Genomic DNA, 27443 nt, shown 5'->3' with positions numbered 1-27443 from the left:
AAAAAACACTTTTTAAAGAATTAGGACACTTAATTCCCCATAGGTCAAAGACCAAAAACCAGCACATAGGAGTTAAACACAATAATGCTGCCCAGCAAGTATGGCTCAATGGTTAAGCGTCAACACATGAACTAAGAGTTCACCGGTTCAATTCTCAGTTGGGCACATGCCTGGGTTGCAGCGCTATCCCCAGTGAGGGGCATGCAGGAGGCAGCCAATCGATGTTTCTCTTTCATTGATGTTTCTATCTCTCTATCTTCTCCCTTCCTCTTTCTCTAAAATCAATAAAAACATATTTTTTAAAAAGAAAGTAAAAACACTAATGGCTCATGAAGATATGACATTAAACAACCTCTACTGAAATGGGTAAATGTTAGCTTTTTTATTAGATTCCAAATCTTTCTTTTTTTCTTTTTTTTTTTTGTTAATCCTCACCCAAGGATATTTTTTCATTGATTGTTTTAGAAAGAGTGGAAGGGAGAGGGAGAGATAGAGAGAGAAAACACTGACATGAGAGAGACACATAGATTGGTTGGTTGCCTCCCACACGCGCCCTGACCAGGGCCTGCAACCAAGATACACGCCCTTGATCGGAATCGAATCTGGGACCCTTCAGTCCATGGGCCAATGCTCTATCCACTGAGCCAACCCGGGTAGGGTAGATTCCAAATCTCTTTTAATTAAAATGTCCAAAAACTGAAGAAGCATAATATTCTGCAACAGTTAACACCCCCTACTAGGAACTGCTGTTTCCAATCAACCTCTGGAGTTTGTTGGCCAGCAGACTGCAATATACACAGCTGATGCTCAATAAATTTTTTAAAAAAGATATAGTTTTTTCCAAATCCTATATAAGATTATAGAAATTGTTTTCATTGTATATAAGTTATCTTAACGAAAACATCTCTAGCCATAGAAAACTTTTGAGTTAAGAAAATACTAGTACACAACATTTAGCATGTCAAACTAAGAAATGGATATTCTTGGTCTATCCTGACGGCATAATTTTACTGCGGAAAGAAAAACTGCATTTCAAAACCTTTGGGATCAGCAGTGACAGGAGTTTTAAAAATTTTAGCTAATCACTTTCCTTTATAGTTTGGGAACAAAGAAAGAAGCAACAGGCCTTCCCACCTCATGTTTCCAGAGCATTCTGGAAAGGCTGCTCTTCTAATCTCCATTCCAGCCTACAGTATAAGCATCTGGATGAAAAATCAGGAGGAGATAGAATCGTAGGCTACTGTAGTTGAAAGGGGCTTTAATTCACCTAGGTTCAACCACCCCTCCTTCTCTCTACACCTAGGAACAGGAGAACATCGAGAGCCCAGGCCACAGAAGCAAAGGGGTCTTCCAGTTCCAATGCTCAGTGCGAGCATATAGTGGGGGATAAAATAAAGGTAAAGCATAAAGTCAGAAAAAGAGGACTATACCTTAAGTATAAAATACAACTTAGAAAAAAAAAAAGATAATAACTGTAGGCTACACATGATTCACTTACTTAATGGAATATTGTCCGCACTTAGTCCACCAAATAAGAAAAGCTTATCATCAGCTATTGGTGTTAGAGTATGCCATGATCGATGTTTAGGGTTTTCTCCATTAATAGGAATCCTGTGGCAAAAATATAAATATAAAAATCTAGGTGCTGTGTTAGTTAAAATAAATGGTTTTCAATAATCTTAAAGGGAAAAACTGCTCTCACTAATTTAAAATTTTTAAAAATTATTTGGTGAGTTTAAACAACCTTTTCACGTAGTGTCTATTCTACCTGGTCATAGAACACAGATTAAAAATTAATTCCCCGTTAATTCACAATGCATACTCAGCATCCTTCTTGTTGGTTAATCAATACAACTTCCTCAAGTGTTTCAACATAATTATTTTCATGGCTATAACCTTTAACTGTTGTTTCATGTTTAATTTTGTGTTTTCAGCAGATTTCCTCAATGGTATTATGGGCTTTTGTTGTTGTTTTTACTTGGTCTATTTGTTGTAGACTTTCCCAAAGCATTCTCTTTACTCTAGCTTCAAAACAAAAGCATGCAAGCCATTCCAGATCGAGGAAAAAAACTCTACTAAAGGTTACAAACAAATACTGTTCTATTCCTTAAAAAATAGAAACAGAAGGAAAAACATAAGCACACAAGTTTAACTAATTTAGGAGGTGAGAAGGCACCATTCTCCAGCATCCTGGAATGCTCCAGAAGAACATGGGCCATTTGTAGAAAATGTTATTTGCTTTACTCCAAACTGGAAATATTTTTATTTATTGTTTTTATTTACTACAAAAGCATTTTTATTTGAAAACATTCAACAACCACAAAAATATTTAATGTTTTATATAATCCTGTTTTCCAGCAATAAGAAACAATAATTTGGTATATATGTGTCTGGATTTTAATGCGCATATAAATATTTATTAAAAATTATAAATGGGGCCCAGCTGGAGTGGCTCAGTGACTGAGCATCGACCTCTGAACCAGGAGGACTCGGTTCGATTCCCAATCAGGGCACATGCCCAGATTGTGGGAGGCAGCCAATCAATGATTCTCTTTCATCGTTTGATATATATCTCTCTATATATATATCTCTCTCTCTCCCTCTCCCTTCCTCTCTGAAATCAATAAAAATATATTTTAAAAAATTATAAATGGGATATGTTCCATTCTGTAATTTTTTTCACTTTACTAGAACGTCGTAGAATATTTCCATGAAGTAGATTCCTTTGCTAATGGAAGCATGGCAGCCCTTTGGGCAGATGTACTATGATTTAAACAATCCCCACTTATGAGCATGAAGGTTGATCTCAAGTTTTTGTTTTCATAAATAATGTTGCAATAAACATTTTTGTGTATGCACACGCACATAAATATACTTGTCCAATTATTGCCTTCAGAGAAATTCTGGATCAAAGTAGAAATTCCATTTTCTATTTTAAACATATTGCCAGACTACCCTCCAGAAAAACTGTACCAATTTATACTTCTTCTAATTATGTTGTTACAACCTGGCACACATTGGTCATTTGTAGTTATTTTTATCTGATAGTGAAAACTAGTTTTATTAGTATTACCATTTCTTTAATATTCTATGAAGTTGAACATTTTTTTAAAATAATTTTGCCTATTTATATGTTTTTTTTTTTGAGTTGCTCATTCATGTTCTTTGCCCACTTTCTTATTGGATTATTTGTCTTTTTTTTTTTTACTGACTTAGTTCTTGCAGATCTCAGCCCACTCTGTTAAAAATACTACAAATATTATATAAAGTATATGACTGTCTTACCACTTTGCTGAACACATGACACTAATACAAAATAATATTAAATGTATAGTGTAATTCAAAAAATAAAAAAATTAAAAAGAAAAATTCAAAATAAAAAATACTATGGAATTCAAAAAAAATCAAAAAGAAATACTATAAATATTACTTCTAACTTATTTTTTGTTTGCATTTGCCAATCTGCCTTTTAACTTTTGTGGTATATTTTTTTAACACAGAAATAATTAATTCTTAAGTAGTTTTATCAACCTATCTTTTAATTTATGAATTTTGAGATTATATCATTTTTAGAAAAGCCTTCTCCATGGCAAGATTTTATAGGTAATCTGCTTTTTTTACACTCTTGTGGTTTCATTTTTTTATAGCATTTATACTTTGAAATAATATATAGCTCTGAGTTCATCTCATTACATGAACAGATGAATTGATAGCTAAACATATTTATTCTATTGCTACATGTAGATTATGAGCCATAAATAAAATCTGACTTTTATCCACTCCATTATCTGTTCACCTGTGATGACCCTATTCAACTGTTCCTTTATTTCTTCTACTGACCAGTCCTAAAGAACATAGTATATAAAACCAGTACTTTTACATAATCAATTTTCAACTGCTAGTATTCTCATGTTTTATATAGTTGGGTTAAAAAAAAAACTCTAATCTATATATTCTTTGCTTAGACATATTATCTGAAGAGAAAAATATAATAATTCAGTTTTAGAGACCCCAATTTGGATTATGGTGCACACACATATACAGACACACACAGAAATGCCTATAGGTAAAAACAAACACATTTCATACTTACCTTCCAGACCAAATCCAGGTATCTAAGTTTAGATAGTGCAAATCATTCATCCTAGTTTGCTAAAATAAAAGTGTGTTAAACTGGTCAGTGTTTTACATCTTTCATAAGCTAAAATTTTGTTTTTAAAGTAGTTTTTATTAAAAGTAGATTATCTCTATTTTACTTAAGATCATAAGTTTATATATTGGGAAACAATGCTTAGCACTAATAAAGTTAACATAGAGCTATCAAATTAATGTGTCAAGGGGGAAAGGAAGAAATGAGTTTAAACTAACAGGATTTAGATGATAAGAAATGAAACTTTTCTAATAATACACTAAAGTGAAGGATTCTCCTCATTAAAATGTGATTTATCTGTGATGATTCATGTATGGTCTGTTTGGGAACAGAGGATAAAAGTTATTGAAGGACACTATTATTTCTAGATTTTTTTAATGTTCAGTTGTTCTATAAATTCAGAGGATATGTTCTTATAAGAAGCATCACACATAAAAAGATTATACTAACCAAAACACGTCCACCAAAGATATAGCCCTTATTTCCAAGGACTGCACACGCATGTGCGGCTCGTGGCTGTGGTGGGACTCCACCCTGCAAGCAGAGACCAGAAAACAGTGCAAAACTTGAAACTTGTGAAATCACACTCTTATGCTTAGCATGAAAAATACGTGACTGCTAAGCTACCACTACCTATGTAATTCCATTAGAAAGCCTAATGTGAATTCCACTCTAAATCAGTGATTTTCAACCGCGGTGCCGCAGCAGGCACACTGGTGTGCCACAAGAATTTTTAAAACATGCAATACCTGACTTTTTAGCCAGGGACACTGACCTCTTCTTTCTTAGATTATGAAATTAAAACACTGACACCCTAGCTGGTTTGGCTCAGTGGAGAGAGCATCAGCCTGTGGACTGAAGGGTCCTGGGTTCGATTCTGGTCAAGGCACATGCCTGGGTTGCAAGCTTGATCCCAGTGTAGGGCTTACAGGAGGCAGCCAATCAATGATTCTCTCTCTCTCTCCCTCTTCCTTCTTCTCTAAAATCAATAAAAATGTATTTTAAAAATATATTATTTTTTTAAAAAGGATTACTTGTTTTTTAAAAAAATGACAACAGCTGTTGTTCAGTGGTTAGAGCACTGGCCCACACACCAAAGGGTGGTGGATTTGATTCCCAGTCAAGTGCACATACCTGAGGTTGCATGTTTGATCCCAACCCTGGTTGGGGCACGTGCGGGAGGCAACCAATTGATGTGTCTCTCTTACATTGATGTTTCTCTCTCTCTCCCCTGCTCCTTGCCTCCCTCTACTCTCTCTCTAAAAATCAATGAGGAGAAAATGACAACAGTCGCCACAACAATAGATGTCTGGTGTGAATAGATCAAAATTATATGAAATTTTTTTGTAAGATTAGCAAAAAATATATATATGGTGTGTTGCAGAATTTTAGTAATTAGTTCATGCATGCCATGAAATGAAAAAGGTTGAAAATTACTGCTCTAAATAGTAAGATACCTCATTTTATTGTGCTTCACCTTATTGCGCTTTGTAGATATTGCGTTTTTTTATAAATTGAAGGTTTGTGGCAACTCTGCATCAAGCAAGTCCATCAATGCCATTTTTCCAACAGAATTTGCTCACTTCGTGTTTGTGTCACATTTTGGTAAGTCTCAAAATATTTCAAACTCTTTTTATTATATTTATTTTTATTTATTATCATACCTAATAAAAGGCAAAAAGGGTAATTAACCGTACCTCCGCTATGCTTCCCATTGGCTAATCAGCAAGATATGCAAATTAACTGCCAACTAAGATGGCGGCCGGCAGCCACGCAGCTGAAGCGAGCAGGAGGCTTGCTTGCTCCAGTGATGGAGGAAGCCAAGGTTCCCCGCCTGCCGCGGCCCGGCTCTGAGCTCCGAAAGCAATAGCTCCAAAAGCAACAAAGTTTCAATTTGGAAGCCAAACACACCCCAGATACCTGCTTTCAGTAGTCCGTGGCCTCAGAGCTGGGAGCGCCAGTGAAGGCAACAGTGTTTCAATTATAGAAGGTAAATAAATCCCAGAATAAAAAAGAAAAAGAAAAAAGGAGAGGCTGGGAGCTTCAGTTGCCGGCCAGCCTGAAAATGGCCCTCAGCCCCTCACCCAGACTGGCCAGGCACCCCAGTGGGGACCCCCACCCAGAAGGGGGTGTGACCAGCTGCAAACAGCCATCAGCCCCTCACCCAGGCTGGCCAGGGACCCAAGCGGGACCCCCACCCTGATCCGGGACACCCTTCAGGGCAAACCAGCTGCCCCCACCCATGCACCAGGCCTCTATCCTATATAGTAACAGGATAATATGCAAACTGACCCTAACAGCAAAAGGACTGGGAATGACTGGTCACTATGACACACACTGACCACCAGGGGGCAGACACTCAATGCAGGAGCTGCCCTCTGGTGGTCAGTGTGCTCCCATATGGGGGAGCTCTGCTTAGCCACAAGCCAGGCTGATGGCTGCCAGTACAGCGGTGGTGGTGGGAGCCTCTCCTGCCTCCTCAGCAGAGCTAAGGATTTCCGACTGCAGCTTAGGTCTGTTCCCCGCTGGCAAGTGGACATCCCCCGAGGGCTGCCGGGCTGCCAGAGGGATGTCTGATTGCCAGCTTAGGCCCAATCCCCCGGGGAGCAGGCCTAAACCAGCAGGTGGTCATCCCCCGAGGGGTCCCAGACTGCGAGAGGGCACAGGCCGGGCTGAGGGACCCCCCCCCCGAGTGCACAAATTTTTGTGCACCGAGCCTCTAGTTATTATTATAAAGATTCGTGCAATAGGCTTTCCTTTACCCTGGCTTCCGGCACCGGTTTTCCTCCAGCACCCGGGACCCAGGCCTTCACTCTGGCCGAAGCCGCCTTCAAGCCTTCGCTGCCCCGTCCGACCACTCAGGTCAGGTCACACATGGGACACCCGGGCGGGCCGGCAGGGTGTGGCCGCTACTGCCACACCCGGCTGTCCCGGGTTGGGTTGCACACAGGACACCAGCTGCACGGGGTCACAGATAGCAGGCCCGGATGGTGGCAGGGCAGGTGAGATGACGCTGTCTCAACCTGCCTGCAGTATGCAAATTAGCCACCATCTTTGTTGGTGGTTAATTTGCATATCATGCTGATTAGCCAATGGGAAGCATAGCAAAGGTATGGTCAATTACCATGTTTGTCTATTATTAGATAGGATTTGTTATGGTGACCTGTGATCAGTGATCTTTGATGTTACTGTTGTAATTGTTTTGGGGGTGCCAAGAAAAGCACCCATGTAAGACAGCAAACTTAACAGATAAATGTTGTGTGTGTTCTGACTGTTGCTCCGACTGGCCATTACCCATCTTTGTCCTTCTCCTCAGGCCTTCCTATTACCTAAGACACAACAATATTGAAATTAGGCCAATTAGGAACCCGAGAATGGCCTCTAAGTGCTCAAGTGAAAACAAGTGTCACATGCCTCTCACTTTAAATCAAAAGCTACAAATGATTCAGCTTAGTGAATAAGGCATGTCAAAAGTGGAGATAGATCGAAAGCTGAGAGAAGCTGAAAGCTAGGCTTCGTGTCCCAAACAGTTAGCCAAGATGTGAACGAAAATGAAAAGTTCTTGTCCTAGCCGGTTTTGCTCAGTGGATAGAGCGTCAGCCTGCAGATTGAAGGGTCCTTGGTTCGACTCTGGTCAAGGGCACATGCTCAGGTTGTGGGATCGATCCCCAGTAGGGGGCATGCAAGAGGCAGCTGGTCAATGATTCTCTCATCATTGATGTTTCTACCTCTCCCTTCCTCTCAGAAATCAATAAAAATATATTTAAAAAAAGAAAAGAAAATGAAAAGTTCTTGAAGGAAATTGAAAGAGCTACTCCAGTAAACATATCAATGATCAGAAAGTGAGACGTTCTTATTGCTGATATTCAGGAAGTTTTAGTGATCCAGAGATAGGATCAAAGCAGACCAAACATCTCGTAAGCCAAAGCCTGATACAGAGCAAGGCCCTAACTCTCTTCAATTCTATGAAAGCTGAAAGAAGTGAGGAAGTTGCAGAAGAAAAATTTAAGGCTGGCAGTGGTTGATTTGTGAGGCTTAAGGGGGAAAAAGCCATCTCCAAAACATAAAAGTGCAAGGTGTAGCAGTAAATGCTGATGCCGAAGTTGCAGCAAGTTATCTCGAAAATCTAGCTAAGATATTTAATGAAGGTGGCTATTCTAAACCATATATTTTCAATGTAGACAAAACAGTTTTATATCAGAAGGAGATGCCATCTAGGACTTTCCTAGCTAGAGAAAAGTCAATGCCTGGCTGCAAAGCTTCGAAGGACAGGCTAAATGCAGCTGGTGACTTTAAATTGTAATCAATACTTGTAGACTACCTGAAAATCCTAAGACCCTTAAGAATTATGCTAAATCTACTCTGCCTGTGCTGTATAAATGGAACAACAAAGCCTGGGTGACAGCACATCTGTTTACAATATTGTTTACTGACTATTTTAAGCCCAATTTTACTGTTGAGACCTACTGCTCAGAAAAAAAGATTCCTGCCCGTGTGACTCAGTGGTTGGGTGCCAACCCATGAACCAGGAGGTCATGGTTCAATACCCATCAGGGCACATGTCTGCTTGTGGGCTCCATTCCCAGTAGGGGGTATGCAGGAGGCTGATTCTCTGTCATCACTGATATTTCTATTCCTCTCTCCCTCTCTCTTCTTCTCTCTGAAATCAATAAAAAAATATTTTTTAAAAAAATAAAAGGAAGCTACTCCTGATTTTAGGCTGCCAGGAGCTCATGTGGCATAAAAAAAAAAGATTCCTTTCAAAATATTACTGCTCATTGAAAGTGCAACTGGTAACCCAAAAGCTCTGATGGAGATGTACAGTGAAATTATGGTTGTTTTCATGCCTGCTAACACAGCATCCTTTCTGCAGCCCATGAAGGAATAATTATTTAAGAAATACATTTCATACAGCTATAGCTGCCATATTGTGATTCCTTTGATGAATCTGGGCAAAGTAAATTGAAAACCTTCTGGAAAGGATTCCCCATTCTAGGTGCCATTAAGAACATTTGTAATTCATGAGAAGAGGTTAAAACATCAACATTAACAAGAGCTTGGAGGAATCTGATTCCAGCCCTCATGGATGACTTTAGGGGTTCAAGACTTCAGTGGAGGAAGTAATTGCAGATGTGGTGAAACAGCAAGAGAACTAGAATTAGAAGTGGAGCCTGAAGATGTGACTGAACTGCTGCAATCTCATGATAAAACTTTAACAGATGAGCAGATGCTTCTTATGGATGAGAAAAGTGGTTTCTTGAGATGGAATCTACTCCTGGTTAACATACTATGAAGACTGCTGAAATGACAATGAAGCATTTAGAATGTTACATAAACTCAGCTGATAAAGCAGCAGTGTTTAAAAGGATTGGCTCCAATTTTAAATAAGTTCTCCTCTGGGTAAAATGCTATCAAACAGCACTGCATGCTACAGAGAAATCATTCATGAAAGGATGAGTCAATTGATGTGGCAAAATTCACTGTTGTCTTGTTGTAAGAAATTGCCACAGCCACCTAACCTTCAGCAACCACCACCTGATCAGTCCTGATCAGTCAGTAGCCATCAACATCCAGGCAAGACCCTCCACCAGCAAAAAGATTAAAACTTGCTGGAGGCTCACATGAGGTTAGCATTTTTTAGCAATAAAGTATTTTTTAGTTAAGGTATTTTTTAGATATAAAGTATTTTAGATACAATATTATTGCACACTTAATATACTGCAGTACAGTGTAAATATAATTTTAGATGCTCTGGGAAACTAAAACATTTGTGTGACTCACTTTACACAATACTCACTTTATTACAGTGGTCTGAAATCTGTAATACCTGTGAGGTATGACTATACTCTTCAAGAACGAAATTTATTTGCCCTAGCCAGTTTGGCTCAGTGGCTAGAGTGTCGGCCTGTGGACCAAAGGGTCCTAGGTTCAATTCTAGTCAAGGGCACATACCTCGGTAGCAGGCTCCTCCCTGACACGGGCCCTGGTCAGGGCTTGTGCAGGAGGCAACCAATCGATGTGTTTCTCTCACATCAATATTTCTCTCTTTCAGTCTCTCTCTAAAAAAACCAATGCAAAAATATCGTTGGGTGAGGATTTTTTTAAAAAGAGAATGAAATTTATTCACACAGATCTTTACTTTTTAAGGCATTTTTCTTAAATGCCTGAGACTATTTAGCAAAAATAATATTCTGTGTAAGTTTTAGCTTAAAAATAAGGATTTTTTAAAAAAATATATTTTATTGATTTTTTACAGAGAGGAAGGGAGAGAGATAGAGAGTTAGAAACATCGATGAGAGAGAAACATCGATCAGCTGCCTCCTGCACATCTCCTACTGGGGATATGCCCGCAACCCAGGTACATGCCCTTGACCGGAATCGAACCTGGGACTTTTCAGTCCGCAGGCCGACGCTCTATCCACTGAGCCAAACCGGTTTCGGCTAAAAATAAGGATTTTAAAATGACATTTTAAAAGATTCTCTTTCTCCCCTCTTCCTTCCACTCCCCCTTCTCACGCACACATACACACACAAAGTTAATATTATTAAGTGAGCAATGCACAGTGTGATGATCCCAGAGACTCTAAAAAATTAAATCTGACCCCCAGAACTCTTGGTGCTTCAAATGCCACAATAAAAATTTCTTTTTTTGGCTTATACTAATAGTACTTTATCTCTTCCTAAAACTCTTCACAATAACTGGTAATACTTCTCTATTCTTTGAACAAATATATTAGATATTTACTTCAGAGAAGTTTTGGATTGGTGGGAAAAGAGAGAGTGTAATGAGTAGATGAATAAGATTTGAAGGAAAAATCTTATGCATAATTTTCAAGTGTTCCTGGTGGGTGTCTTTGTGTATGTATTTCATTCCAAGTTCTGAAAGAACCCTACATTATCAGCTCATTGGCTACCAATTGTGAGCATAGGAAACTTAAGCTCTACATCCAATATCATAACTCCCTAGACTTCTCAGGTTTATCTAGTAACTGTGCTGAAGTCAACATGGTAAGAAATAATTCAGATAGTACCTACAGAATACTTACATAAATGAGAGAGAACCATTTGAGCTGTGGTTCCGTCTTTCCAGCAAAACAATATTGTCATTTTTACCCCATCTCTTATCTGAAATTTGGAATAATTCTTCTACTATAAATATACTAGAGGCCCGGTGCACGAAATTCGTGCACAGGGGGCAGGGGGATCCCTCAGCCCGACCTGCACCCTCTCCAATCCGGGAGCCCTCAGGGGATGTCCTACTGACAGCTTAGGCCCGCTCCCCATGGTTCTCTGCTGTCTGCGGGGCCCGCTTGGCCGCTCTCAGGTCGGTGCCGGCGACAGCTAAGCAGGCCCTGCTGTGTGCGGTCTGGGGGGCCTGCTTGGCCGCTCCCGGGTCACCACGGGCGATGGCCAAGCAGTCCCTGCTCTCAGCGGCCGTCCCCCAGGACTGGAGGACTCCAACGGGGCTGAGAGGACTGGACACTGCCATCTTGTGGCTATGGGCACTGCCATCTTTGTGTCAGAGTGATGATTAATTTGCATATTACTCTTTTATTAGATAGGATTTATTATGAAATAAATATTGAATTTCTCCTTTTAACATATAAAATACATTTAGTAGCAAACCAAAGCTTCTGAATAAACTGAGTTCACACAACTTCAAACAAAAACAAAGAAATAACATTTGTATTAATGTGTGTGCCTAACTGCATAAGTAATGCACAATGTTTATTAGGTTGTTTGAAATACTGAAAATAACTCAAAGATCCCTGTTATTAGTATATTGCTCTTACAGAGGTAAAAACCCCATGAAGGAAAACATTTCCAACTTTCCATTTTACAGATGACACACTAAATGGCTTGTCTAAAGCACACAGGTCTTTCATGACACAATTAGAATGCAAATTCAGGTAGGTGGTGGGTGGAGGTGGAGGAGGGCATAGAAGGGATAAATAGTGATGGAAAAGAACTAAAATAAAATAAAGAGAAAAAAAATACCCCAAAAATGCAAATTTAGTTTTTTCAACTTCAACAGCAATAATTGATACCCTCTACCATGTCCTTTTCTAGAACTAACAGTCCTTTTCTGGCACCAAAAGGAAGAACTGCTTGTGTGCCCGGGGCCATAATCCCTCCAAAATGAGCCATCCAGTCTGCAGTAAACAGAATAAAGCTAGCATACAACGAGAAATGGGGAGGAGCAGACAAAGAGAGATGGAAAGTGTTGGTGTTGAGTAACTTGCTCCAGTTCCTGATCCCCACAGCTTTCTTCCACTGTGTGAGCTCCTCCATAATATACTTCTCAGCTGTGAGAATTCACTGCTGCTTAAATGAATTGGATTTCTGTTTGCTTACAAGTATATGAAAGAATATTAATAATGTATTTTTGCCATGCTACAATTGCATATAGACCTGATTTCAACGGTTTAGAAAACATGGGTTTTTACAAATCCTGCACTTGGTTTACAAAAGGACTTTTTAAAAGAACCTTCCTGCCCTGACTGGTTTGGCTCAGTGGATAGAGCATTGGCCTACGGACTCAGGGGTCCAGGGTTCGATTCCAGTCAAAGGCATGTACCTTGGTTATGGGCACATCCCTACTGGGGGATGTGCAGGAGGCAGCTGGTCCATGTTTCTCTCTCATCGATGTTTCTAACTCTATCCCTTTCCCTTCCTCTCTGTAAAAAAATCAATAAAATATATATATTTTTTAAAAAAAGAAAAAAAAGAAAAGAACCTTCCTTAAATCAGGGCATCACACTTGTAGGTAAACAATAATGATTGCACCTCTTTACAAGCTTTTTCTAGAAAACCCTTAACTAATCCGGAAAAAAATATGTGATAAAAAATTAATGGTATTAGTGATAGTACTCAAGAGAAACCCTGTGTATGTGATTACAAACTCAATTATTAAAATCCAAGCAACTTAATAAAAATGTATTTTAAATGTATCAATAAATATAAAAATAACATTTTATATTACTTACTTTAATTTCTGGTTGAAACCAATTCTGTGTCTTTGTGTCAAATACATGAACATCATTATGCCATCCCCAGAATATCTGCTCTTCCTAAAACAAATTTTTTTTAATATATAAAAGATTTTATAACTTTTAGGTTACTGTTATAGTTTTATTGAATATTTACTGGTTAAATAATAGACACTTTTACAAAAATAAAGCTGTTACCATACTCATAAAGCTAATGCATGCAGCAGTGGCTCGCAAAGTGCGGCCCCCGACCAGAGCAGTGTCACTCAGCAACTTCTCTTCTCACAGTCTCGCTTGCAGGATGTCATAATTTACTTGTTAACAACTGTCCAATTCCCTCAAAGGATTGTCTCTTTTAAAATTGCAGAGGACAGCCCTGGTTGCTGTGGCTCAGTTGGTTGGGCATCATCCCATGTACATAAAGATTGCCAGTTTGCTTCCGGATCAGGGCACATGCCTGGGTTGCAGGCTCAATCCCCGGTAAGGGGCATGCAGGAAGCAGCCAATCAATAATTCTCTCTTATCATTTATATTTCTCTCTCTCTCCCTCTTCCTTTCTCTCTCTCTAAAAAAATCTTAAAAAATAAAAATCTTAAAAAATAAAAATAACATTACAGAGGATATTTATATTTTAAAATCTGTTTTTCTAAAGTACATGCTTAGAATCCCTAATCTTTGCTATTAGAAACTTTAGGTGACTATGAATCCTTTTTCAAAAAAGTTACAATCAACTCTACTTAACCAAGCAATTTGCTCTTATAGGTAAAATTTGCTCACTTTCTTCTTTCTCTTCTAAGAGATAAAAATATCATCAAAGCAAAGATTTAGCAGTTATATTGTATTTAGAATCTTCCAGATTGCTAAAATCCTCTATTGCAGCTTATCTCTATACCAGATTTATCTGTAGGTGAGGAAAACATCATTGTTGTCAGGACTTGTCAAACTAAAAATTTTACTTAGTTCAGAATCTAAACCAAAAAAATCCACTATACATCAAAAATTTCAGAACATGATCATTAGCCTAACTGTACTAAGAGAGAAAAAAATGAGAGATTTCACTGATGAGTAAAAATAGATCTAAACAATGGGAAGTTTTATTTCTGAAAATTATCAATAATACTATTAAGTAGCAAAGCTTTAAAAATATTTCATATTAAAAGCTAAAAAAATGTAAAGACATGGAAAATTTTTAAAATACCCACATACAAGGACATATACACAAAATGTTCATATACATTAATAATGTACAATAATAATGTATGCTAGTAAAAGGTAAAACTGAAGAGTTACTGTGCATCTTGGTGGATCAATTTTTTTAAGTTATCTTTTAAAATATTTCATTTTTATACATTATGACTACTTTTATTAATTATAGCTTATCCTCTAACCAGTAAGATTAAGTAGGAAATGAATATCACTACTCACTCACTCCTGAATAAGAGTTACAACTAGTTCTAGTACACATATCTAAAAGCAGGTATATGTCAGCAATAGCCATTCTGGTTACCTATGGGCAAGTTTTTCTCAGTTGCGCTAACGCCTCTACTTGTCTAACAGAAGCCTCTACTTGTGTTTCAATAGGTATAAGTGATTAACTATGTAAGAAAAGAAATTACTCTTTCAGTAGCCATGAAGGTGATAGAACTTCCTCTAATTGAATCCAAATTCAAAAGAGAAAACACTTTTTTTTTCATAGTCAATTATAGAAAATGAAAATGAGAAAGAGTGGGCTCATTATTTCTAAAAACTTTAAGATAACAAACACTAAATTAGAGGAAAATGTAAATGGTGATTACTCTCTTACCCAAGATGCATCATGAACATCAAAACAGTCTTGGAGTTCATTGTGTCTCCTACACCCATAGCCACCAAAATATATTAATCTGAAAAACAAATACAAAAGGAGACACTTAGAAGTTCTACTTCCACTTTGTTCATAGACAATTGAATGAGATAATTTCTCTCACCCTAACAACCTAAATAAGCCAGAGATAGTCATGTGCCATATAAAGACATTTCAGTCAATGACAAACTGCATAAATGACAGTGGCTCCATCCGATTGTAAGGGAGCTGAAAATTTTATATCACCTAGCAGTGTTGCAGACATAATGTTATTGTGCAACATATTATTCACGTTTGTGGTGATGCTGGTGTAAACAAACCTACTGCACTGCCAGTTGTACAAAAGTATGGCACGTACATTATATACAGTACATACTACTTGATAATAACAACTATGTTACTGTTTATGTATTTACTATACTATACTTTCTATCATTATTTCAGAGTGTACTCTAATTATTTTAAAAAATGTTGTGCCCTGGCTGGTTTGGCTCAGTGGATAGTGTCGGCCTGTGGACTGAGGGGTCCCGGGTTCAATTCCAGTCAAGGGTATGTACCTTGGTTGCGGGCATATCCCCAGTAGGGGGTGTGCAGGAGGCAGCTGATCAATGTTTCTCTCTCATCGATGTTTCTAACTCTCTATCCCTCTCCCCTCCTCTCTGTAAAAGAAAAAAAAGAAAAAAAAATCAATAAAATATATTTTTTAAAAAATGTTGTAAAATGGTAATGCCATGTTATGCTGGAAGCAGCCTCGTACATATTGTGTTTATGTAGTCTCTTAATTGCATCATTTTCTCTTGTGCTTGATTTAATCTCATGTCTTTTATACAGTAACACACAGTACAAGCTTGTAGTCTAAGAGCAACTGGTTATATCATACTAGAGGCCCGGTGCATGAATTTGTGCAACAGTGGGGTCCCTCAGCCTGGCCTGAGGGATCGGGCCAAAACCGGCTCTACAACACCTCCCCAGGGGTCCTGGATTGCGACAGGGCGCAGGCCAGGCCGAGGGACCCCAGTGGTGCACGATCAGGGCTGGAGAGGTTGGCTAGCCAGGGAGGGACCACGGGATGGCTCCAAGGTGTGTCCAACCCGTCATGCTCAGTCCCAATTGACTGGACCCCAACAGCTAGCTAACCTACCGGTCAGAGCATCTGCCCCCTGGTGGTCAGTGCATGTCATAGTGACTGGTCGACCAGTCAACTGTCTGCCCCCTGGTGGTCAGTGCATGTCATAGCAACCTGTAGACCGGTCAACTGTCTGCCCTCTGATGGTCAGTGCACACCATAGTGATCGGTCGACTGGTCAACTGTCTGGCCCTGGTGGTCAGTGCACATCATAGCAACTGGTCAACTCTCTGCCCCCTGGTGGTCAGTGCACATCATAGCGAGCGGCTGAGTGGCCCTAGCATATCATTAGCATATTATGCTTTGATTGGTTGAATGGACGACTGGACACTTAGCATATTAGGCTTTTATTATATAGGAGTAGAGGCCTGATGCACAAAATTCGTGCAAGATGCTCAGCCCCCACCATCGTGGCAGCTGCCTCTGCCGTGGCCCCCGCCTGCTGCGGCTTCATCTGGAAGGATGTCTGGTCTAATTAGCATGTTACACTTTTATTATTATAGATAGCCTAGGTATGCAGTAGGCTATATCATCTAGGTTTGTATAAATACATTCTATGACATTTGCACAATGACAAAATTGCCTAACAACATATTTCTCAAAATGTATTCCCATCATTAAGTGCTGCATGACTATAAACTACAAAACCATAGTTTAAAAAAGTCAAAGTGCTAAAGGAACAAAAAGACCTAAATGAACTAATTCCAGGAAATGATGAGCTTTCAATAGGAGAGAAGAGATTCGTGGCTGCTTTCATTCCTGGTGTAACAGCAAGAGGAAGAAGAATCCAATATAGAAAACACTATACAAAAAACAACCCAAAATTTTAACAGCCACATGTAGACTGGCATCCTATCTAATAAAAGAGAAACATGGTAATTAGCGTACGTCCGCTACCCTTCCCATTGGCTAATCAGCGAGATATGCAAATTAACTGCCAGCCAAGATGGCGGCCGGCAGCCAGGCAGCTTGAAGCTAACATGAGGCTTGCTTGCTTCAGTGACGGAGGAAACCAACGTTCCCTGCCTGCCTTGCCAGCCTCTGAGCTTGCAGTTTGAAACATTGTTACAAATATAGAAGCTAAACAAAACCCCAGAAACCTGCTTTCAGCCCACCGGGATCTCAGAGCTGGAGTTGATACGGTGTTTCGATTATAGAACCCAAACAAACCAGATACCTGCTTTCAGCAGCAGAGGCCTCAGAGCTGGAGCCAGAACTAAAGCTGGCCCAGAATTTAAAAAAAAAGAAAAAAAGGAGCAGTTGGGAGCTTCAGTCACCTGCCAGCCTGAAAACAGCCCTCAGCCCCTCACCCAGACTGGCCAGGCACCCCAGTGGGGACCCCCACCCTGATCCAGGACACCCTTCAGGGCAAAACAGCCAGCCCCCACCCGTGCACCAGGCCTCTATCATATATAGTAAAAGGGTAATATGCCTCCCAGCACCGGGATCAGCGGAGCCGCGGGCCTCCCAGCACCAGGATCAGCGCAGCTGAGAGGCCTCCCGGCACTGGGATCAGTGTGACAGGGGGCAGCGCCCAAACCCCCTGATCACCCTGCGGCTCTGTGTGTGACAGGGGGCGGGACCACAACCTCCCTATCCGCCCTGCTCTGTTCATGACAGGGGAAGGCGCCCCAACCCCCTGATCAGCCCTGCTCTGTGCCTGATAGGGGGGAGCTCCCCAACCCCCTGATCACACTGCGGCTCTGTGTGTGACAGGGTACGGCGCCCCAACCCCCTGATCGGCCCTGCTCTGTGTGTGACAGGGTGCGGCGCCCCAACCCCCCACTCCATGGGCCCTGCTCTGTGTGTGACGGGGTAGAGTCATAACCTCCCCATCGGCCGTGCCCTGAGTGTGAGAGTGGCGGCTCCCCAACCCCAATCGGCCCTGCTCTGTGGGTGATAGAGGGCGGCGCCCCAACCCCCTGATCCGCCCTGCTCTGTGCGTGACAAGGGGGAGCTTCCCAACCCCCTGATGGGCCCTGCTCGGTGCGTGACAGGGTATGGAGCCCCAATCCTCCCTGATGGGCCCTGCTCTGTGCGTGACAGGGGCGGCGCCCCAACCCCCTGATTGGCCCTGCTCTGTGCGTGACAGGGGGTGGCACTGCAACCTCCTGATCCGCCCTGTTCTGTGCATGACAGGGGGCAGCGCCCCAACTCCCCAATCAGCCCTGCTCTGAGCCCGACCAGGAGCTGCACCTAAGGACTGGGCCTGCCCTCTGCCACCCGGGAGCAGGCCTAAGCCAGCAGGTCGTTATCTCCCGAGGGGTCCCAGACTGTGAGAGGGCACAAGCCGGGCTGAGGGACCCCCCCTCCCCGCCGAGTGCACAAATTTTTGTGCACCAGGCCTCTAGTAGTAAATAAGAATCTTAAAAAATTCAGGCACAGTGGGAGTTTTAACCCATTCAACAACTCTTTTGCATAGTCATCAGAGAGGGCTCATGATTAGTTAACAACAGCTGGAAGCAAAAGAGAGATGAGCAAAGCTTGAGGCAATTGGAGTTTTCCTCGGAAGTGTGGGAACAGGGAAGAGATCTGAAGGAAACACTTTAGAAGTACGCCAAACCATTATGGCATACAGGGTGACTTCCCCCAAAAGGCCAAAGGAGGAGGTGCAAGGCTGAAAGAGACCTCCCAAGGTACAGAAAGCTTAAGGTGGGAATGGAAAGCAAAGAGAACTCCCTAGTGACTTGAAGACCTACCAATCAGGCTAACAACACAGAAAGATCTCCCACAGTTCAGAGAGGTGGAAACATAGTTGTGAAGCTCAGCTGAAAATCTCTGGGTGATCTCTAATGCTCAAATATGCGGCTCTAACAAAGGAAAGTCTTGATCCTGCCTCAAAAATTTGAAACTAATAGTAAAATTGAATCAAACTAAAGCTACAACACAGCCCAAACACAAGTCAACTACAGATTACTAGTATATTGACTCAACTCACACTAACAGCTTAAATAAAGAAGGGCATTTCTTTTTCTGGTGATAAGTATTATTTATTCCAATATTTACTATTCTTTCACAGAGAATGTGTAGTACAGGGGTGGGCAACCCCTGGCACGTGTGCCAAACATGGCATGCCAGTAACTTTGCTGGCACGCGAAACCCTCTCTTATAATCTTCCATTTACAATTTTTTTCTTAATATCGACTTTTTTATTTTTCAGATAAATTCAGTGTAGGTGCATCTTAGTTAAATAAATAATTTTACATAACAAGTTATCTTAAAGACCATAGACATGGATGGACGAGAGAGGGGAAGAGCAATTTCTATGCCTCTGCCTTAACTCTCCCTGCCTTCCTAGATCCGACCAGTGTTTTGGTTTCATCCACATACGCTTGTGAATCTTTGTTCTCAGTGATGAATTTTGTTAAGTCTTGTAATAGGAGTAACCTGATGGATGAAAGTAGTAGCTCGTGCATATCTCTGAAGGTCACAAAATATAAACCTGATGTAAAATCTCTGTCATCAGTGATGCAGCAGCGAAAGTCCCACTGATAATATCAAACGGAGTCATAAAGTTTGCTGTTGGACTATCAGTGTAATAAATGTAAATAATGTATTTTTCATCATCATATACTGTGTTTTTGTCGCTCGAATGAATTTTATTATTTCTTCAAGGTTCTTCACATACGTACACCTTAAGGTGTAACATGTTCTCAAAAAATTAGGGTTGGCACGCAGAAAAATTTTGCGTCAGAGATTTTGCTGGTTTTGGCACACATTCACAAAAAGGTTGCCCACCTCTGGTCTAGTATATGATGAAAAAAATTATAAGATACACAAAAAGACAAAAAAAGTGACCCATGATTGAGAGAGGAGAGAATCACTATAAGCTGACACCAAGGTGGCCCAAATACTGGAATTAGACACTGCCTTTAAAGTAACTATGATAAAAATGCTTATGAACCTAGTTTATAAAAGCTGGACAACATGCAGGAAGAACTCAATAATTTCAACAGAGACATGTAGCCATGAAAAAGAACTAAATGGCCTGGCTGGCGTGGTTCAGTGGTTGGGCGTCGACCTATGAACCAGGAGGTCATGGTTCAATTCCTGGTCAGGGCACGTGCCCAGGTTGCAGGCTCGATTCACAGTGTGGGATGTGCAGGAGGAAGCCAATGTTTCTATCTCTCTCTCCCTCTCCCCCCTTCTCTGAAATCAATAAAACAATATAAGAAAAAAATAAGAATTAAATGGAAATACTGAAAGTGGAAAATAAGATGTCAGAAATAAAGAATTCTCTAGATAGAAATCCTATCTTGTCTATTATAAGTGGACATGGCAAGGAAAAATATCAGTGAATTTGCAGACAGGTCAATAGGGTCAATAAAAGATAACCAAATTTTTTAAAATGAAAGATCTCAAATTAATAATATCCCAAATTAAAGCAAAGAGAAAAAAAGAGCAGGGGCAAGGGGACAAGGAGCCCAAGCTCTTGGAACAATATCAAATGGTATAATATGCATGAAACAGGAGTCCCAGAAGGAAGAGAGACAAATAAGTGTGTAGAAGAAATATTTAATAATTACTAAGTACTTTCTAAAATTGATGAGAGATATACAGCCACCAACTCCAAAAATTCAGCACAGTCCAAACAGGATAAATACAGAGGAAAGTACATGTAGGCACATTTTAATCAAATCAATAAAGAGCAAAAATAAAGACCAGATAAACAACAACAACAACAACAAAAAAAACAGAAGAAAAAAAGACGTATACATGGGAACAAAAACACAAATGAGAGTGAATTTCTCACTAGAAAAATGAAGGCCAAAAGGCATGCTAAAAGGAAAAAAAATAACTTGTCAATCCAATGGGTGAAAAAAAAAACAACAGGCAAAATTAGAAATTACCTTGAAATAAATGAATATAAAATAAAACAAAACTAATGGGATACAGTGATGGCAGTGCTCAAAAGGAATTTTATAGGTATAAATACCTATGAATTTTTTAAAAAGAAAGATCTCAAATTAATAACATAATTGTACAAATTAAGAAACTAGAGAGAACCCTAACCAATTTGGCTCAGTAAATAGAGCGTTGGCCTGCAGACTGTAAGGTCCCAGGTTCGATTCCGGTCAAGGGCATGTACCTTGGTTGCGGGCACATCCCCAGTGCGAGGTGTGCAGGAGGCAGCTGATCGATGTTTCTCTCTCATCGATGTTTCTGGCTCTCTATCCCTCTCCCTTCCTCTCTGTAAAAAAATCAATAAAATATATTTTTTAAAAAAGAAATGAGAGAAAGAGAGAGAGAGAGCGCGCGCGCAAAGCTAGACCCATAGATGACAGAAGGAAGGAAATAACAAAAATTAAAGGGGGAATAAACAAAATAGTTCATAGAAAAACCACAGAAAAAAAAACAAAACCAAAAGTTGGTTCTTTGAAAAGATCAATAAAATTGAAAAATCTTTAGCTAAGTTGACTAAGAAAAAAGGAGAAAAACATCAGAAAAGACATTACTGGTAACCTTACAGAAATAAAAAGGGAGGAGAAACCAAGATGGCGGCATAGGTAAACACCGGAGTTTGCTGCCTCGAACAACCACTTCAAAAATACAACTAAAAGACGGAACAAACATCATCCAGAACCACAGGAAGGCTGGCTGACTGGAAATTCTACAACTAGAAGGAAAGAGAAAAGCATACCGACACTCAGAGGAGGCGCAGTGCGGAAGTAAAATACTAAGGTGCGGAGGTGCATGCGGAGAGGGCTGGCGGCTGAGGGTGCGCCTGTCGTTTTCAATCCGGAGGGAGTCTCAGGCTCTGAGCTCCAGTTCCAGGCGAGTCTCTAGGGACCCAGACTCATATGGGAGAAGCTGGACTGTCTGGCATTGGTCAGAACTCGAGGGCAGCTTTCTCTTGGAGGGGTTGGCAGGGATTTCCAGGATACTGAGAAGCAGAGACGCCATAACTGCTAGCCCCGCCCTGTTGATCCTGTGGGACCCGCCCAGCCCAAGCCCTGCAGGGAGGCTTTTGCTGGATAGCCTCAGGCAAAGGCTAGATTAGCACCTCCCTAGAGATCCAGGAGCCAGGAAACCCAGAGGTCAGAGTGGGACCATCCAGTTTGCAGTGGAACCATAAAGGACACACTCAGGGGGCAGACTCAGTGAGCACCAAAGCCCCATTGAAGCAAGTCTTACCCCAGAGGGGTGTCTCCAGCACAGAAGTTCTCCCACTGCAGACACAGCTGATTCTCACAGCCAATTGGCCTGGAGGTCAATTCCTCTCAGTGATACCTACAACAATCAAAGCTTAACTACAACAAGACTGTGCACAAAGACCACAAGGGGGTGCACCAAGAGTGTCCTCCTCAGGTAATTGGGGAGACTGAACCACTGGGCCCTAGAGGACACTTAGCACAGAAAACCACTTTATCAACACAGGGAAGCATAAAAAATGCGGAGACAAAGAAAGAGGACACAAATGACAGAAATGGAGGAAAGCAAACTACTGGATATAGAGTTCAAAACCACACTTTTAAGGTTTTTCAAGAATTTTCTAGAAACTGCCGAAAAACTTAATGAGATCTTCAAGAAATATAATGAGACCCTCGAGGTTGTGATAAAGGACCAACTAGAAATTAAGCATACACTGACTGAAATAAAGAATATTATACGGACTCCCAACAGCAGACTAGAGGATTGCAAGAATCAAGTCAACGATTTGAAATACAAAGAAGCAAAAAACACCCAACCAGAAAAGCGAAATGAGGCCGTCGGGACCTCCACCACCTAAAGCTGCGGGACCGTCTTCCTCGCGGCCTGGTCCCAGCCTCGCGCGCCATGCCATCAGAGAAGACCTTCAAGCAACGCCGCACCTTTGAACAAAGAATAGATGTCCGGCTTATCCGAGAGCAACATCCGACCAAAATCCCGGTGATAATAGAACAATACAAGGGTGAGAAGCAGCTTCCTGTCCTGGATAAAACCAAGTTTCTTGTACCTGATCATGTCAACATGAGTGAACTCATCAAGGTAATCAGAAGGCGCTTACAGCTCAACGCTAATCAAGCCTTCTTCCTGTTAGTGAATGGGCACAGCATGGTGAGTGTGTCCACACCGATATCGGAAGTGTATGAAAGTGAGAAGGATGAAGATGGATTCCTGTATATACCATGCCTCTCAGGAGACATTTGGAATGAAATTGTCACTGTAAGACTAGAAAAATGCATCTGTTCTAGAATTTTTTAAACCCTTACCAACGGGGAAAAAAGGGATGTTACCAACTGAGATTGGACCTGTTCATCTAAATCATAGATCATCAAAACAGTAGTGTCCTGGCCTAGGAGTTTTAGAAAGTTGTTTTTGTACTTTAAGCAGAAAAACTGAGCTCCAAGCGAGCACATTCAGCTTTGGAAAACTATATTATTTAACCTAGGCTGTCTTGTTTCAAAGTTTAAAAATAAAATACTTTGCATTCTAACTTACCAATAAGATAGATCTTCAAGTTATTTTAATGTTTTTTCCCCAATAGGAACTTGCATTTTGAGTATTCAGAGACAGTAAGTCAGAACCTGCCAACTTCATATTGAAGGGTTTCTATCCAACTAGAGAAATCTCAAGCATAGCCCCCCAAACACATTTGCCATAATACAGGCTAAATGGAGGTGTATAAGAAAACGGTGAACCGCTGTTAAAGGTTCCTGATTCCTATCAAGTATACCCAAGGCAACGCTCTTGCAGTGTTAGGAAGTTCTTGTTTGTTCTCCAGACAGTAACATACATGATGACACCACTGCTCAGGGGGAACCTTGAATAATTTATTTTAGTCAAGTTTCTCAAAAGGCCCAGAGGAAAAAAGTGACATTTCTTCTGTTTTGGATATTCTCTGATCACAGAGCTCAAAATAGTGCCTGCTTTGGTAAATAAACAAGCACTTGTATCAGTTTCATTCTTTAGGACAGTGGTAGAAACTACAGAATCCTGCAGATGATCCATGCTTTATGTTAAGTGTGTGACTAAAATATGTTGTTAAAAAGTTACCACATTTTTTAAAGAGTATTTCAGTCATCACTGTTAGGTCAAACCACCATTGACATTCCCCCACTCTAAGCGCATGTCAGTTGTGAAGAAAGCAGTAAAAGGAGAAATATTCTTTTCACAGATATTAATGTCAAAAAGTTAAACATTTCCCAAGTCCAACCAGAATAACCAATACTTCCTTCTACCTGCATGATTATTTACTATTTTCATGGAAATATCACAAAAAGATCACAGACCACTTTATATGTAGCAGGTCATGATTTGCCTTTGTGTATTTAGATGTGTATGGAATACTTGTATCAGTTAGTGGAAATTATTTACTATAATGTTGGGATTAGGCAATATTACTGCGTATGGGCTCTCACCCCAACCTCCTATCACCTACCCCTACTGCTGCATCCGTCTGACTACATGGTTAACTTTTAATATGTATATTTTTACATTATGTACATTCTTAATCAGCCTGTCTTGTTTAGATTGTATGTCACTATATCTGACATTCTTGTAACTACTGTGCGATCAATAAGATTCCTATAAAAAATTCTGCTTTTTAAAAAACAATACCATGCTGAGAGGGGTGACATATCCCACGTTAGTGGGTAGTCACTCTATATTTATAGGATCTTTAAAACAAGTACATTTTTAAATGAACTAAGGTGCAAAAAGGCACAACTAAAAACTGAAAAAAGGAAAAAAGAAAAGAAAAAAGAAAAGCGAAATGAAAAAAGAATACAAAAATACGAAGATAGTGTAAGGAGCCTCTGGGACAGCTTCAAGTGTACCAACATCCGAATTATAGGGGTGCCAGAAGAAGAGAGAAAGCAAGATATTGAAAACCTATTTGAAGAAATAATGACAGAAAACTTCCCCTACCTGGTCAAAGAAATAGACTTACAAGTCCAGGAAGTGCATAGAACCCCAAACAAAAGGAATCCAAAGAGGACCACACCAAGACACATCATAATTAAAATGCCAAGAGCAAAAGACAAAGAGAGAATCTTAAAGCAGCAAGAGAAAGAAACTCAGTTACCTACAAAGGAGTACCCATACGAATGTCAGCTGATTTCTCAACAGAAACTATGCAGGCCAGAAGGGAATGGCAAGAAATATTCAAAGTGATGAATACCAAGAACCTATAACCAAGATTACTTTATCCAGCAAAACTATCATTCAGAATTGAAAGTCAGATAAAGAGCTTCACAGATAAGAAAAAGCTAAAGAAGTTCATCACCACCAAACCAGTATTATATGAAATGCTGAAAGGTATCCTTTAAGAAGAGGAAGAAGGTCATTAGAAAGATGGCGGCGGTATAGGCAGACGCGTCCCAGGTCGTGTCCCTGAGCAAATGGAGTGAGCAGCTGAAACTAGTAACATCCACCCCGAATTGGCGAAATTCCTCAGCTGGCGAGACAGTTTACAGCCGGGAAGAGCAGAACTCCCCTGGAAAGGTAAAAAAACCAGGGATTTGGGCAGGAAAGTTTGCCAGACCTCTGAGCCCAGAGAGTCGGAGGGAGACCGCGTGGCAGACAGCCGCGTCCCTTGGGACAGGCAGAGCCCCTGACGGGGGAAAGGAGAACCGCGGGATTCCTGGCGCCGCCGGGGGAATTGAGAGCTCGGTCTGTGATCACAGAGGACTGAGCCTAAAGGGGGCAGCCTGAAGAGCTGATCAGACCATGCAGTCCCGGTAAGAGAAGAAGCTTACAGAAACCAAGCCTTCCCCGTTTCCGCGGCCGGCGTTTGTTTGTTTGTTTTCACTGAACCCTGTTCATGGGACATTTCGGATACAGACACTCACCTGTGCTGAAGAGAGGGAGAGTGTGCGGAGAAGTGGAATCTGGGGGGAGACTGAGGAGAGAAGGGGAGCCGGGAGAGGTGGCAGCGAATTGAGTGCTGAGACACCCCTGAGCCCACGTCTGAGGCAGCCATTCTCTCCGGAGAGTGAGACTCCTCCCCCCAGCCCCCAGGCAAGGAGCACAGCCACACCCAGATTCCACCCTGTAGGAGATCAAGGATTAAAATAACCTGATCAGTCCCTGGGAGTTAACAGGGTCTGGCCTATAGAGGGATTTTCAATCCCAGCAACAACACAGCACTGGTAACTCTTACGCAGCCAGCTCTGGGCAGTGAACTTCCACTGGACAGAGAGGCCCTGTAGCCTCAGAGGCCAACCCCAGAACACTGCCACCCAGAGGCTGACCCACAAACTGACTCTTTGCTAAACACAAAATAAGGCAGTATGGGAAACAAATGCGGCTTGCTTTAAAATAAGGACTGTGGTTTACAACACAGAGGAACAGTGTATCGCAGGAAACTCAACACTCTCCTGAATACCGGGCAGGTCTAAGGCGAGCCACACTGAAGAATAGAAGAACCGAAGGACCTTCACTACTGCAATATTTTTTTTTTTTCTTTTTTCACCTTTTAACTAAGAAACCAATTTTTTTTCTTTTTTTTTTCTTTTTTTTTCTTTTCCTCTTATTATTTTTTTTTTTTTTCTTTTTTCCATCACCTGATTTTACCCTTTTAATTACTACCTTCTTATTTTTAACCAGTATTATTACTGCTACCATTTTACCATTTTTTTTAAAGTGCCATTTTATTTTCTCTTTATTTTATTTTGGGATTAGTGTTCTCCATTCTATTTTCATCGTTATATTATTGGTTGTTTCTAGTTTGCATTTATCTCCAGGGAGCTGTTGCTGGAATTTGTTGGGATTAATGGCTGTTCTATAGGAGCATTCTCCTCATATAAAAAGTCTCTTCCCCTCTTCCACTTCATTCTCTCTTTTCGCTCTTTTTTTTTCTTTTCCTTTCTTTTCTCGCTTTTACTTTCCCCCCTCCTTTTTCCCACTTTCATTTTTGCACTCCTTTTTTTGGTCCCTAATTTTCTTTTCTTTTTTCTCTTTTCTCTTTTTCTCTTCCTTCTTCCTTATCCCCTAATTCTCTTAATTCAGGTGGTCACCTTTATTTGGGGTTATTAATATCGTGAATATATTTGTGTATAGTGCCTGGTACGTGGTGCCTTGTTGTGTTGTATTTTGTGCCTTTAAATCAACACAGCAGATCCAAGCAACAGCAACCTCCTGAGCACCACACCCTCTGCTGAGGAACAGCAGCTGTACGTGAAACCTCACCCCACCAGCCAGAAGAGCCACCACAGCTGTGAACAGCACCCACCAGAGGAGTTGCTGCCAACTGAAGAGCAGCTGCTACCGCAACCGCCCGAAGAGGAACCGCAGACCAAGGAGTCACTGCCACCAAGGGAGCAGCCACTGAACGACTCAACGTCTAGATATGTCAGTGAGATCAAACATGGGTAGACAAAGAAACCCCCAAAGGAAAGAGAAGGAGGACTC

General features: G+C 40.8%; 1 protein-coding gene and 1 pseudogene across 3 annotated transcripts in view; one reads left to right on the top strand and one right to left on the bottom strand.

Moving 5' to 3' along the window:
• The window catches only part of KLHDC1 (kelch domain containing 1), a 68460-nt gene that overhangs the window by 20361 nt on the left and 20656 nt on the right, over positions 1-27443 (bottom strand). For all 3 annotated transcript variants that reach the window (XR_004973798.1, XM_036347168.1, XM_036347180.1), the window contains 5 exons: positions 14945-15023; positions 13138-13221; positions 4601-4684; positions 4094-4152; positions 1499-1611 (listed from right to left, as the gene is read on the bottom strand). Coding sequence is in view for 2 of the 3 variants with exons in the window: in XM_036347168.1 (XP_036203061.1) it covers positions 1499-1611; positions 4094-4152; positions 4601-4684; positions 13138-13221; positions 14945-15023 (419 nt within the window). In the remaining variant the exon portion in view is untranslated. The remainder of the gene's footprint in view (positions 1-1498; positions 1612-4093; positions 4153-4600; positions 4685-13137; positions 13222-14944; positions 15024-27443) is intronic.
• Positions 22887-23530, top strand: LOC118675054 (annotated as a pseudogene).

Source organism: Myotis myotis, unplaced genomic scaffold, assembly GCF_014108235.1.
Source record: "Myotis myotis isolate mMyoMyo1 unplaced genomic scaffold, mMyoMyo1.p scaffold_m19_p_1, whole genome shotgun sequence".
NCBI classification, from domain to species: domain Eukaryota; kingdom Metazoa; phylum Chordata; class Mammalia; order Chiroptera; family Vespertilionidae; genus Myotis; species Myotis myotis.
This window is presented reverse-complemented; position numbering and strand designations above follow the sequence as displayed.